The sequence below is a fragment of the Charadrius vociferus genome, unplaced genomic scaffold (genome assembly GCF_000708025.1).
Source record: "Charadrius vociferus isolate BGI_N301 unplaced genomic scaffold, ASM70802v2 scaffold600, whole genome shotgun sequence".
Taxonomy (NCBI): Eukaryota; Metazoa; Chordata; class Aves; order Charadriiformes; family Charadriidae; genus Charadrius; species Charadrius vociferus.
In genome coordinates, this window is record NW_009646404.1 from 587,387 (window position 1) to 601,029 (window position 13,643).

Below are 13,643 nucleotides of genomic sequence, written 5' to 3' on the forward strand. Positions count from 1 at the left end.
GGGTGCACTGGGGACAGCGTGGGCCCCGCAGCCGTCACGTCGCAGCTTGCGTCACCTAGACTGCACCTCTTGGTTTTCAAGGGGTGTTTGTGCCCCCATGGGGGATCTGTTAAGTAGTGGTCAGGGGAAGGTGTCTCGAGTTCGGCCAGTGCTCAGGGACACGCATGGTGCAGGGTGGGGAATAATCCTGCTGTGGGCCCCCTCTTCTCTCCCCCACCCTCCCCTGGGTCTGAGGACATCGTTCTTGGATGTGCTTTTTTTCCCCTCAAGAGTACAGGCTCTGCTGCCTGCTCCCGGGATGGGGCTTTTGGGATGGAGACGGGTAACGGCTGCGGTGGGGCTTCCTTCCCAAAACCCGGTGCCTAACGCTCCCCTCCCTCCTTTGCAGGTGATGCTGGTGGGTGACTCGGGGGTCGGCAAAACCTGCTTGCTGGTGCGGTTCAAAGACGGTGCTTTCCTCGCCGGCAGCTTCATTTCCACAGTTGGAATCGACTTCAGGGTAAGTGCCTGAGGGGCTCCTCTGTCCCTGGGGGGTTCTCCTCGGCCCCTGCCCACGGCAGGTGAGTGAAGGCTTTTGCAGAGGAGTAACAAAATGTTGCTCCAAGGACTTAAACCTTGTCGTCCCGACCTGCGTCAGCTCCTTCTGGGGCACCTCCGGGCTGTCTCGGGGCTGGGCAACCGTCTGATGGCAGCGACCTCTTCATTGCTGCATTGCACAAGGACGGGTGAGCACATCCTCTGCTCTGGGTTCTGGGGATGATTCCTGTAAGAACAATTGCTGAGGCCTGAGCATCTGCCCTGTGAAAATATTTCCCTAAGTCAGTTTCAGTGTTTCTTCAAAAAAAAAACCCAAACAAAACCAAAACTGACACAAACCAGAATCCCCTGGAAACTTCTCCTGAGCACAGCTTTGGGGTGTCGACGTGGGGGTGCAGTGCCGGGGTGGCCCTGCTCCCTCTGGCGCGGAGAGGAGACATCGTGCTGAGGGGTCTCTGAGCTCTTCAGAGGATAACTGTTCTGTTGGCAGTGACCTGAGCATCCCACTGCCGGAGCAGCCCCGAGGCACATCGGAGCGGTGTGGCACCAGCAAGGACAGCGGGAACCTGCTTGGCAGAGGGGATTATGTGGGGAATGGGGGGCAGAAGGGGAGACAGCTTGTGTTCTGTAGTGCCCTGGTGTGGGCAGACCATCCTTTGCCAGGTGGGAATGTCTTAGTGCCGGCCGGGTCTCTTGCAGCCTTTTCTCGGCCGCATTTCCCCAGCGGTACCTTGCTGGGGAGCGGGGGCTGGGAGGGATGCTTGGGGATGCCGTGGTCCAGGCAGCCCCTGGGGAAAGGGGGGCTGTGGGGCTGGCACGGGCACCCCGGGCTGCGGAGTGGGCATCCCTGGGGTGGGACAGCAGAGGAATGGGTATGATAACATTACAGACGTGGCATCAAAGCAACCTTAACAGCCGGCTGTGACGGGCCAGCGAGGGGGCCCTGCGGATGCTGCCAAAGCCACGGTGGCTTCTCTCAGCTATCACTACCACAGCAGCAGCCAGCAGCACGCCTGGCTTGGGTCTCTGGCCTGAGGATCAGGTGCTCCCTCTCCCTCAGCCTTTCCCCAACCATCTGCTTCCCTCAAACCACAATCTCGCCGCCTCCTGAGACGTCTGGCCGGTGCCACAGGCTCCTGGGGGAGGCTCAGCCCTCGGGACTGGGGACATGCTGCGTTGGGGCACCAGCTGCGTTGTCTCGCTGTGCGATGGCTTTTGGCTCCGTTTCGGCACCGCGGTGGTGACGGGTGGGTGCGGTGAAGAGCTGGTGGTGATGCCACGCACCAATGTTGCATCTTCCCAACCATCTTTTCTCAGCAGGATCTCGGATCTTGGAGATTCTGGGAGATGGGTGTTCTCTTGTAACCTGCTATTTCACCGGGGTGTGAGTAATAACTTGCTGGTACAGTGACAAGTGGAAGAGATGAGGGACGGCTCAGAAAGCCTTTAGAAAGTGATGTTCTTTCCTGCAAATAGGCTTTAGGTGCTGAGAGATGTTGCGGGCTGCAGCAGTGGCTTGGTGAAGGTGGTAAATTGGAGTCCATAATTTTATACAAAGGTAATTACACGGTATTTCAGGTGTTCTTAAAATGAAAAGTGTTTTATTACTGATTGCAGTGATTGATACCAAGGCCAGTCATAAAATCCTGTGACTTATTGATTAGAGCACTGAAACAACTGCTACGGAGAAGCAATCAAATTAGGGTTAATTTACTTCTGTAATAGAGCTGCTAGAGCTACATCGTTTTGAAATGGGCAGATTATACAGCGGGGAAGATCATGTGTATGCCCTGAAACTCATTATTATCATCTTTGTAAGGCACTCATAATTTTGGGGGGGACATGGAAATAGTTTTTTGATTGTACAACTCCGTTTCCATTAAGTTAATCCCGTTTGCAGGCGCTGTGTAATTGTGCCCCTCTCGCCGTTTGCATCACGATGCGGATCCAGCTCTGGGGTGGTAACGCTGGAGGCTGCTGCTGCGAGAGCACGTTTTGGTTTTAATTTGTGTCTATCTAATAACGAAACTGTCGCATCGCAGCTCTTTTTCTCTGTAATCCCAGAATTTGGCACCGGGTTTTCTGGCTGAAGCGTGCGAGGCTGCTTGTGACAGCGGGCGGCTGTGGTTGGGGAGGGCGGTCGCTGGGGTTTCGCTGTGTTTGCTTTGGAGTGGTGCGAGAGGTGCTGAGCCTTATTTCGGTGCATCTGGCTTTCTCGGCGGGGTTTGCGGCGGTCGCTGAGCCTCGCTGGCGGCGGAGACCGCGGGGACCTCCCCAAGGCCAGGCAGCGTGGCAGCTGTGCTCCTGTGCATGCGTGACCTTGCTCGGCTCGGGGAGAGCCGCTGGGAGCCCGGGTAAGGGCTGGGGACATCGCGGGGATGGAGCTGCCTGCCTCCTGCCCTTGTTTTCGGGACTGTCTCCGCTCCTTTTGATGCCGGCTGGTCTCTGCGAAGCGCCCTGGGATGGGACAGAGCTGCGTTGGGGGGGGGCAGCCCCTACACCCCTCCAGCCGCTCTCCACCTCCTCTCCCAGTCCGTCCACTGGTCCCAGCGGACTCCAGGATCAGCCGCTCGTTTTCGAGGCTGTCAAACCATTAGATACACGCAAAGCTATGGCTAATGGATTATGTAGGCCCGAGCAAATGTAAATGAATAGAAATCCATTTAAAATTAATCTGGCATTACAATTCCTAATGGCCCCCTAGGTTTTTTCCCTCCTACTGTTTTATGTTAGGGAGAACCGCTCACATTGTGTTTGTTTATCATCATCTCTTAAACAAAGAAGGATGTTGGTCTAAATATATTTGGAAAATAAACTACTGATACTAGGGAAATAAAGAGGATCGTGGTATTAAAAAATGCGTCAAAAAGGTATCTATTGGCTTCTAGCTTCAGAGGTGCCGGGTCCTTCGGCTTTTCTTCCTTTGGAAATCGGTTTTACTGGGGGAGCATCTTTAGCTCCTCGGGAAGGTACCAGCCCTCCCTGCTCAGCCGGGGCAGCGCCAAGGGGTCCAGGGGTTCTGAAGAGGGGGTTTGGCTGGGGGTGCACTGCTGGGGTGAGCCCCCCGTGCTGTGGGTGCCACCAAGGTGAGGCAGAGCCCTGGGGTGAGGGGTCCTGCGCCCGGCGGGGGCTTCGCCTGAGCAGGGGGCTCGCTTGGAGCAGCAGAAACTTCTGCCCAAGATATGAGGGGGAAGCCTCGGAATTAAGCAAGCCGCTCTCTGCCTTCAGCATCCTGGTCACAGGTGTCACCATCAGAATTTCCAGCCATTGCTAGATAACGAGTGGCTTAATTATTCCCTACCATGAGCTGCGGTGTGACCAGGGCTATGCCAAGCTGTGGCATGAGATCTTCCTCCTCGTCTTCCCTGGGGCTGGGGGTTCTTGGCAGATCCCTCTTCTCGGGGGCAGTGGTGGGGCTGGGTCTCTCCCTGCAGATCCCCACCGGAGAGGGCAGGATGGGTCCCGCCTGCACAGGCAGAGCGGCTGTATGGAGCAGGTCGTGCGTGCTTTTCTGACTTCATATGTTAGGGTTTCCAGGGAGAAGGGTCTCCTAGAAAAATGCAGGTTTGTCACTCAGAGGTGTGAATCCCACTTTTCTCGGTGCTACTGAAGAAGCTGTGTTTTGCTTTAATTTTGGGAACGCGGCAGAAACCTCAACAGGGATTAAAGCTGCACAGCCAACAGTACTTCTGTCTTGTTGTAACACCTAACTAACGGGAGGAACGTCTTGCCAAAGCCGAGAAACCAAAGGGCCATGTGAGCCCACCGTGTGCTCCCTCCCCCATGGCGGCTGGGGCCTGTGGCGATGCTCCCTGCCCAGCCGGTGCTCGCAGCCCCGCGCTCCGTCCCCAGCTTTGGAGGGGTGGGCGAGTTAAGATTTTTGTACTAATTGGACCTGAAAGGAGAAGAACAAAAAAAAAAAAAAAAAAAAAAAAAAAGATGAGGCTTTTCTCCCTGGGAAGAGGTGCTAATGAGTTTCTTTGCATTAGCAGGGGAGATGGTTTCTGCGTTAATCAGTGGGATGGAGCCGTAAGGAAGCGCTTCGCTGGCGGAGTTCAGAGCAGGGCAGCTTGTCTTCGTTTTCTCTGAGGTGTGTAGTGGTATCGCTCCTCTCTCGCTGCCCCAAGGAGAGAGAGCAAACCAACGCCCTCCTAACCCAAAGCGTGCCTCAGTGCTGCGGGTGGAGGAGGGAGCCAGCCCTGGTGCTTCGACACAGCCTCGGGCTTCCCGAGCAGGCGGTTGGGTGCCAGGAATAATTCCTCTGGGGGTTGGGCTCTGGCGTCCACTGATTTCCACCCGTGTGCCCAGGAGGGGTTTCTGCTGGTTGTTACCCTGGGGAGAGCCGCAGCTTCCCCCGAGCCACGGCGTCCTCGGGCACGGGCGAGCCGGCGGCAGCCGCACTCTCTGCTCCAACCTTGGCCGTGCTGCAGTTAATCTGCACGCTGGGACGGCTGCTGCGCACTGTAAATAAAAGCTGTCACTTGTGACCCTGAGCTTTAAGGACTTTTGATTACATTCAGCCCTGCGCTGCTCTGGGGGTGGAATCAGCGGTATATAATATGTTTTTCTGCATAAGAGATTTGTTGCATCTCTGTTTATTTTTTGTAGCGTGCGCGCGCGCGTGTGTGTGCACCTTCCGTCGGCAAAACAGCAGCTGCTGATTGCCTGCTGACTCCCTCAGCGAGCTTAACTTCGCGGGAGAGATGGAAAGCGTCGTTCCAGCCATGCAGGGTGTACAAACTAACGCTAGCCGTGGTCTGGATTTGGCAAGTCTGGTCCTGGGTCTCCATGCGCTCAGAGGAGGGAGGTGCGGATGCCCTAAGCATCTGCTGGTCCCCAGCGGGCGCCTGCATCCCTGCCCTCGGGGCGATGCTCCAGCACAGTGTTCGCTGTGGTGCCTCCCTTTGAAGGGTTGGTGCAACCTGGAGCCATCTGAAAGCCAAGAGCTGGCTTTTATCTCAGCGGCTGGCACTGAGCATTAGCAGGGCTAATTTTCTGATGGATCAATCTGGAAAAAGTGGGAGTGCGTGCTTAGGCCAGAAGAAAGAAATGGAAATAAATTAGTTCCAGTGTGTTTTTTCTATACAAAATTGGTCTTAGACATTCGAGGGAAGGGACTCCGGGCACTGAGCAGGGTGTTTAGTCTCTTCTGTTCGCATGCTTTGCCGTGTAGCGTGGCGACGAGTGCGGGGTCGGGCAGCGGGGCTGCTGCAGGCTGCGGCCGATGGGTTTAGGTTGGTCCCCGGGGCTGGGAGCTGGAGCACCGGAGGGGACAGCCCCGGCTCCATGCCCATGCAGGGGAGGTGGCCTTCCCCTGGGAGAGGCGTCTCAGTGCTGCCTGGGTTGCCCGGGGCCAAATGCCCCTCCATGGGGCTGCCGTGCCAGCAGTAACACGGATGGGACCACTCCGGGACCAGGGGAGGCGAGGAAGGAGCCCTCTGTGGGTGCTGGTGTGGCAGGACGGGCAGGGGGATGCCTGTGTGCCTGCCTTGGGTTTGTGTTTCCAGCAGCTCTTTGTCTGAAATCGGCTCATTTTGCATCTCCTATTGCTGTATGAATTTTAATAGAAGCCAGCAGCCAATTTCATACTTTTGCATTTCTTGCTGTAAGGAAAGCTGGGCTAAATTTGCCCAGAGGAGCTTTCCTGTGATGCCTTCCACCCCTTCTGCCTAGCGTGGCGACGAGTGCGGGGTCGGGCAGCGGGGCTGCTGCAGGCTGCGGCCGATGGGTTTAGGTTGGTCCCCGGGGCTGGGAGCTGGAGCACCGGAGGGGACAGCCCCGGCTCCATGCCCATGCAGGGGAGGTGGCCTTCCCCTGGGAGAGGCGTCTCAGTGCTGCCTGGGTTGCCCGGGGCCAAATGCCCCTCCATGGGGCTGCCGTGCCAGCAGTAACACGGATGGGACCACTCCGGGACCAGGGGAGGCGAGGAAGGAGCCCTCTGTGGGTGCTGGTGTGGCAGGACGGGCAGGGGGATGCCTGTGTGCCTGCCTTGGGTTTGTGTTTCCAGCAGCTCTTTGTCTGAAATCGGCTCATTTTGCATCTCCTATTGCTGTATGAATTTTAATAGAAGCCAGCAGCCAATTTCATACTTTTGCATTTCTTGCTGTAAGGAAAGCTGGGCTAAATTTGCCCAGAGGAGCTTTCCTGTGATGCCTTCCACCCCTTCTGCCTGTTTTTATGGGGCAGGTGAGATGCTGGCTGTAAGGACTGTACTGTAAGGACCGGATTCCATAAGGACCAGGTGGTGCCCGAATCTGGCAGCAGGTGAGGCAGGTCTGGGACAGCTCGCGCGGGGAGCGCAGGCACTGTTAGCTGGAACATGCCTTGATTTTATCGATTTAAGTCATGTCTGACTCTTAGGATGACAGCTTCTCCGCAGCTGCTGCTGGTTCCTGTTCCTCGCTCCCAGGACGGGCTCTCCGGGGAGTAAATAGCTGTTTTTCCTGGGAAACCGAGTCCTGCTTTGCTTTCAGCTGCCGCTCTCCTCCCTTGCAGAGGGACACAGCTTTGCAGTCGGCGAAGCCTGTCATTTGCATGCAGGGGCTCAGTTGCCAAGAGATGCTGCGAGCAGCGCCCGTGGCGGGCTGCACCCGCTTTCTCACATCTGCTCGTATTTTATTCATGTTTCTTTGGCTCTTGCATTTGAAAAATAAAAAAAAAATCTCCTCGGTGTGCTCCAGTTCTGCAGCACACCACTAAACTGCAAACACCCATGTGCTGGTGGTAATCCCAGTGGACAGCAGAGTCAGTTCCTGCCTTGGGGAAGGCAAAAAGAAATAAGGTGAATGTCTTCAAAGCAGAGAAGTGCTTGAGTCGCTCTTTAAGTGAGCGGCTGGAGCAGCCTCAAGACCCAGAGCTTGGTTAAGAAAACTCATAACCAGTTTGCAGGATGGTGTGAAGGTGCGTGCCCTGCTCTTGGCATGCTGGGGGCTCTCCCGCCCCCCTCAGTGTCTGGGAAATACCACCCAGAATAGATGGGGTGTTTAAACCGGGTGTGAAATTTTGCACCCATTTCAGCTGTCAGCGAGAGCACTGGGGACGGGGGGTTCTGTGGGAGGGCACTGGTGACTCCCTGGGTCTGTCCCAGTCCAGGATGGTTGAAACGAGAGGTGTAGTTAGCTCAGGCGGAGGGCAGGAGGTCTCGGCTGCTCCGGAGCTGCAGAGCCGGTGCAGAGGTGTGGAAAAAATCCACTCGGGAGCTGCTGGTGGAAGGAGGGAGGTTGTAAAGCCATTCACTGTCACCTGTTTCTGTATCCTCCCCCTTAGAGCTGTACGGGAGCTCAAAACCCCGTTAGAGGACAAACACGGTGGAAACTCAGCTGGAAAATGCAATTCCTACGGATCCACAGCCTGTTGCATGCCTACGTGGAAGGTGCGAGCTGAGTGGCTTCCCATGGCCTATAGCATCTGACCAGAATGGCCTTATTTCTTTATCCTTTTAAATTTTTTTCCAGGCAAGTTGTGCTGCGGCGCAGAGGCGGGTTGGGAAGTGACACCATGGCACGTGTGTTGTCATTGCATCCACCATGGCCGGGCCATCAGCCGGCGCAGTCCAGGCTCCGCAGGGCTGGCGATGTGCGTGCCTCCGGCTGGCAGCCAGGGCCATTTCCCTGCCTCTTTGGGGATGTGGGACAGTACCCCGCTCCGTGCTGGGTGAAGAGGAGGTCAGTGCTGGAGGAAGGCAGTTGGGCACACAGCTGTGGTGTGTCTGCACCTCTCTGGATGGTGCCCGGTGAGAAATTTGCCCCGGGGAGACCAACTCGGGTGCTGGAGCATCAGCCGCCCCGGTGCAGAACCAGGGGTTACTCTGGGTCTGCTTGGGGTGCTGGGACCTGCGAGGCAGCGTTTTATAGCCAATAAAACATTTAAATGGGTCTAGAGTAAGTCTAAATGGTTTGAATATTTAATGGAATACATTTGGCTTAATTTCACTTTCATCTTTTATTGGCGATAAAATATTGAATTCAGCTGTGCAGAACTGGGTTTTTCTTTGAAAGCGGAGGGGAGGTGGCTGAGCTGGCAGGGAGGGGTGGGGGTTGGGGGGCCTCTGCCCCCCGCTGCCACCCTCCTGATGGTGAGCATCCCTGCCCCGTGGCTCTCGCCTTGCTCAGTCCCCACGAGCCCTCGCTGTCTCTCTGCTGAGCTGCTGACTCACTTCATTAGCGCTGATTAATTATTTGCCCCCAGCAGGCTTCGCTTTATTCCCGGTGTGGATGCCGGTGATCCCGGCGTGCAGCCAGGGAAGGGCGAGGTGCTGGTGCGGGGTTTGGCAGTGCTGGGGAGGGCTGCAGTGGGACATTGCTGCTTTTCCCAAAAAGCTGGTGCTGTGGGAGCCGCCTCTGGCTGAGCTCTCTGGGTGCTGACTGTGCATTGTCCTTCCTCGAAAACCACCTGCCCCTTTGTCCTTTTCCCAAAGAGCCGCTTTCCTCCTCGTGTCTGCAAAGGATGGAGAGACCTGAGGCGTGGAGATAGGGGTCAGCTCAGTCCCGTTGATGGGGCTTTTGTTGGGCCCTGCGAGGGTGACACTGAGCATAAGCGTGACAAATTGGAAGGGCAGCGGTCAGCTGCTCTGAAACCTGGAACAGTGAATGCCGGCAGAAAATAGTTTCCCTTAGGAAAAAAAAAAAAAAAAAGGGAAAAACAATCCTGTCCAAGTAAATGGGAGCTGTGTTTACAGCCAAGGAGCCACAGCGTGGTGTGTGTCTGAGCAGTTGTCCACTTGTCCTTGGCTGGCGATGGGGGGGGACGCTGGTTCCTATGGTAATGGGGAATTTAGGGATCAAGGGCTTGTTTACCTGCGGAGCCTTTGGAAGCAAAATATTGCGTCGGCGGTGTTGTCCTGGGGGTGGAGGAGGGATGCAGCGAGCAGGGGGACCCAGTGCAGCCAGTGGTGGGGAGCCCTGAGGAGGAGGAGGAGGGCAGCTGGGGAGGCATGGGGAACAGTGGGATTCCTGCACGGGGCAATGTTGGTGGCATCATGGGGACATCCCTACCGCGGAGCACGGGACTGGCTCAGCCACGGAGCTGCTAAGCATCGTGCTGTGCTGTGCCATCGTATGCTGACGGCTGGGCAGAGCCGGGGCGATGCAACCTGGTCTAGTGGGAGGTGTCCCTGCCTATGGCAGGGGGGTTGGAACTCGATGATCTTCAAGGTTCCTTCCAACCATTCTTAGTGATGGTGAAACCCCATGATGCTCGCCTTGTTTGTGCCTGTGCAGCTCCTGGCCCTACTCGCAGCCCGGCAAGAAGGAGAGTGGAGCCACTGTGCCGCTGTACATGCTGCTGGCTCCATCCAAGAGTGATGGAGCTGCCCCTGCTCCCCCGGCGAGGGATCTCCAGCAGAGCGGTGTAACTCATGTAGCTTTGTTTGTCTAACAGGGGCATGCAGCATTTTTAATCCTGGCTAAGCACCGAGTCATTGCCTTGAAGGATTGCAGAACCTCTCAAAAGCAACAGCAAATATTTCATCTTTATGCCTGCATTGGAAAAAATATTTCTCCCTGATCATAAATCATACGTGTTGGGAGCTCGTGCTCCCTCAGCGGTAAAGGGTGATGCCCACTGCCCTGTTCTGTGGCTGTCCCAGAGTGAGAAGTCCAACGGGTGTCTGGGGGTCTCAGTGATGCTTCGGGGATTCAGCCTGGGGAGATGTTTGTGTTGAAGATGTGGTGGGTGTGGGGTCAGTGCTGCCCACAGGCAGCTCAGCAGGCAGGAAAGGTCTTCTTCTAGAGGTTGTAAGACCGGCGGCACATCTCTGAGGATGCAGCTGGTCCCGTTGTGAACATCTGGACAGGTTTTGTTTCATTTTGTGTGGGGTTTTTTTTTAATATGTAACTCATTGAAAGGAGGGGAGCGGTGGGGAGCCGTGCTCAGCTGCATCAATGCAGCCGAACCTGCCCGGGTCGGATGCTGCGAAGCCATCCACCTGCGGCGAGCCGGGACCTTGTCAGCCCTCGTTCAGTCTGCCCGTGTCTGAGGATGTTTTCCTCCTCCCTGCCAAGCTGCGATGTTCCTGGGCCCAAGTGACACGCTGGGGAAATGGAGGCTTTGGCTTTTCCAGCTCTGCTTGCGCGGGCGTCACCACGGCAACGGTGCGGCCGCCCCCCCTCACCACCCTTTGTTTTCAGAGCATTGGGTTGGCAGAATCCTTCTCTCCTACGCCCCACTTTTTCAAGGAGATACTGTAAACTGGAAAAGGGTAGCTTGCAACCTCGTGGCTATCCAGAAGACAAGTGCTTCCTAAGCAGAGGAGGAGCTGGGGGGGGTCTTGCTCCAGCACCGATGCTACTGCTCCTCGTTAACAATAATGAGACTGAACCAACCTCGGCTCCCGGTACAGTTCCTGCCAGGGAGAGCTGTTGGTGTTGGCACTCATGTGCCTGTTGCTCTCAACCTTGAAACAACTCCCTGTTAATGACTTTTTTTTTTTCCCCAAAGCCACCTGCAGGAGTCTGCTGGAGGTGTCCGGGGAGCCCCAGTCCCCCCAGGGAGCGCAGACCTTGCCTGTCCATTTGGTCGGCGATGCTGAATTTGGTTCGAATTGCTGGGGTTTACTTCCCCCGTGCCGCTCGACAGCAGCAGGTCCCCACCAGTGCCTCCGTGCCTCACCGCTTCCTCTGAGCCGATGACTAAGAAAAACACGACTGTGTGGCTGGATGAATAATTCAGCCCAACCTCGTTGCTGGGGAGTTCGTAGCGAAGACCCTGTCTGGGGACCTCCTTGTCGGAGGGGGCTGGTCCCTAGATGAGCATCCATCTTGCAATTTGGGATTCGGTGCCCTGAGTGGTGCAGGGTCAGTCCAGTCCCTTTCCCGGGTGCGCAGGGAGCGCTTCCCACTACTTGTGCAGCCAGATGGCTGGGCTTTAATTTGTTGGGTTTTTTTTTTCCCCCCCAGTGTTAAGCGCACGCGGCTCTCAGGAGCTGCAGGGAAGCAGCCGTTTTTCCAGGGTCACAGCTGCGGGAGGACAGCATCGTTTCCCGAGTGCCGGGTGCTCGCCCTCCCGCCCCGTCGGCTGCAAAGCCCCCGCGGGCTCACCGCTTTCGGCATCGCCCCGTTTGCTGCACACCTCGGCGGAAACGCTGGAGGATTGTCACTACTCTCAGCGTCAATTTTTAGAGCTCGACGCGGGTTTTGGCAGCGGCGCCGGCCAGCCCACGCAGCCCCGAGCAGCGCCAGCCTCGGGGAAGGACTGGCAGCTCTGCCGGGCTGGCGAGGACGTGGCTTTCTGGGGGTGAGCGTGCCGTGCCATGCCACGCCATGCCATGCACCTCCCCAGAGCACCAGCACGGCAGGACTGGCTCCTCCAGGCCGGGCAGAGAAGCAGGGCAGGGCTGGGAAGAGATGCTGGCGCTGTGACAGCTGTGCCGCACTGCCCCGGGCAGCCGTCACCGGTTGCGTTTGTTTTCTGCTGTAATCGTATGCTCTTAGGTGTTTCTGTAGGAGCTGAGGAGCCGTGGGGTGTTGTGTGGTCATGGTGTGGATTGGCGTGTGGAGGGAGCGGGGTCGGAGGTGTGAAGCATCTCAAGGCGTTACGCCACAGGTGTGGGCTTCATCGGGCTCCCGTGACTCAGTGCTCTCTGAAGGAAAAGCGTTCCCAGGAGATCACGCATCACACATTTCAGATGAGTGGGCTTTTCTTTTTCCTCTGAGTGCCGAGGCACACGCGGCCTGAAGCCAACCCTGAGCAGCTCGAATGGTGCTGGGTCCTGAGCCCCGCGGACGCGCTCTCGTCCCGCTCAGGGAGCCCGGCTGCGGGGAAGGATGGCTTCTTCCCCGGACCAGCCACAGTTTGCTGATGTGGCTTGGGGAAACGTGATGGGACCAGAGTGGGGCTGGGAATTGCTCTCCTCGGGGAATGCTGCTGCACCGTGTTTGGGAGAAGGGCTGGCTGCGGTGCATCCCTGCGGTGCATCCCTGCGGTGCATCCCCGCAGTGCGTCGCCATGGGGCATCCCTCCAGCCCATCCCTGCAGCGCATTGCCGTGGGGCATCGCTGCGATGCAGGCACTGCAGCCCTGCGGCAAACAGCGGTAGCGGAACTGGGAGAGCTGGAGCTGTAAGAGGGGTGACCCCACCTGTCTCTGCCCGAGACCGGAGGTTTGTGTTATGAGGAAGGGGAAATAAAAGGAGGAGATTGTCCTGCCTCCTTGTGCCTGCTGTCACTGCAGTAGGTACGTGGCGCTGGGCTGAGCGGCAGCGCACACCGGGGTGCTCATTGCTGATGCCTCTCCTGAGGCTTTGCTGATCCAAGAGAGCTGCAGGGATGGAAACACCCGAAACGCGCCAGCGTGATGGTGCCGGAGCATGATCTGCCGTGGGGAATGAGCGCTCCCAGGCCTGAGCGCTGTGGCTGCTGCTCGGCTGCAGTGGTTTTCCAGAGGGCTTTGCTGGGAAGGGACCAGCTCCTGCGGCATCGCCCTGCTCCGGGATGCAGGACATGCACAAAAATCAAAGAGCGGTGCCAGCCGTGGTCCTGTGTGCTGTGGTGCTGGCAGACCTCTGAGAGCGGCACCGAAAGCACCTAATTTAGTTAGCGTCAAGGAGCTGAACGTGGAGAGCACGGTCTCGCTGCGATGGCCGTGCCCCTTTGCGTCGGGGTGAATTCCAGCTTGGCAAGGTGGCTCCCTGCAGGGCTGGGGCTCGGCAAGTGGGATTGCAGTTCAGCCCAAACTTTCTTAAATACATTAACGTGCTGCACTTATAAATGTGCATGAATTAATGTGAGAAGTGCTTGACAATGCCTAAAATAACTTTGTTCCTGAGCAAGCGTTAATGCACGACAGATGTGATTTTCCCTCTTGAATAATACACACGTGAGGTCAAATTGCTCCCAAAGCTCAGCGCGCTGGTGGTCCTGCGGGGCCTGGCATTGCCGGAGAGGAGCGGGAAGAGTGCAGCTTCAGGGGGGTGATCGATTCCCTGGGGGATCATCCCCGTAGTTTGGGGCAGAGGTGGAAATCCTCTGGGATTTCCATAAGTGGCTGGGACGTCAGTGAGCATCGAGGTGTGGTACATGCCATTCCCAGGGTCTTAATGGACTTATACAGACTTCAGGAAATCTCATTAGAGTTGTTCAGTCACTCTCTTTTCCTTGAATCCTTTGAAA

At 56.8% G+C, this 13,643-nt stretch overlaps 1 protein-coding gene across 1 annotated transcript in view; it reads left to right on the forward strand.

Moving 5' to 3' along the window:
- The first annotated feature begins 391 nt into the window (after positions 1-391).
- The window catches only part of RAB26 (RAB26, member RAS oncogene family), a 28,267-nt gene continuing 15,015 nt past the window's right edge, over positions 392-13,643 (forward strand). Inside the window, exon 1 of the mRNA XM_009894701.1 lies at positions 392-499. Within this exon, the coding sequence (XP_009893003.1) occupies positions 392-499 (108 nt within the window). The remainder of the gene's footprint in view (positions 500-13,643) is intronic.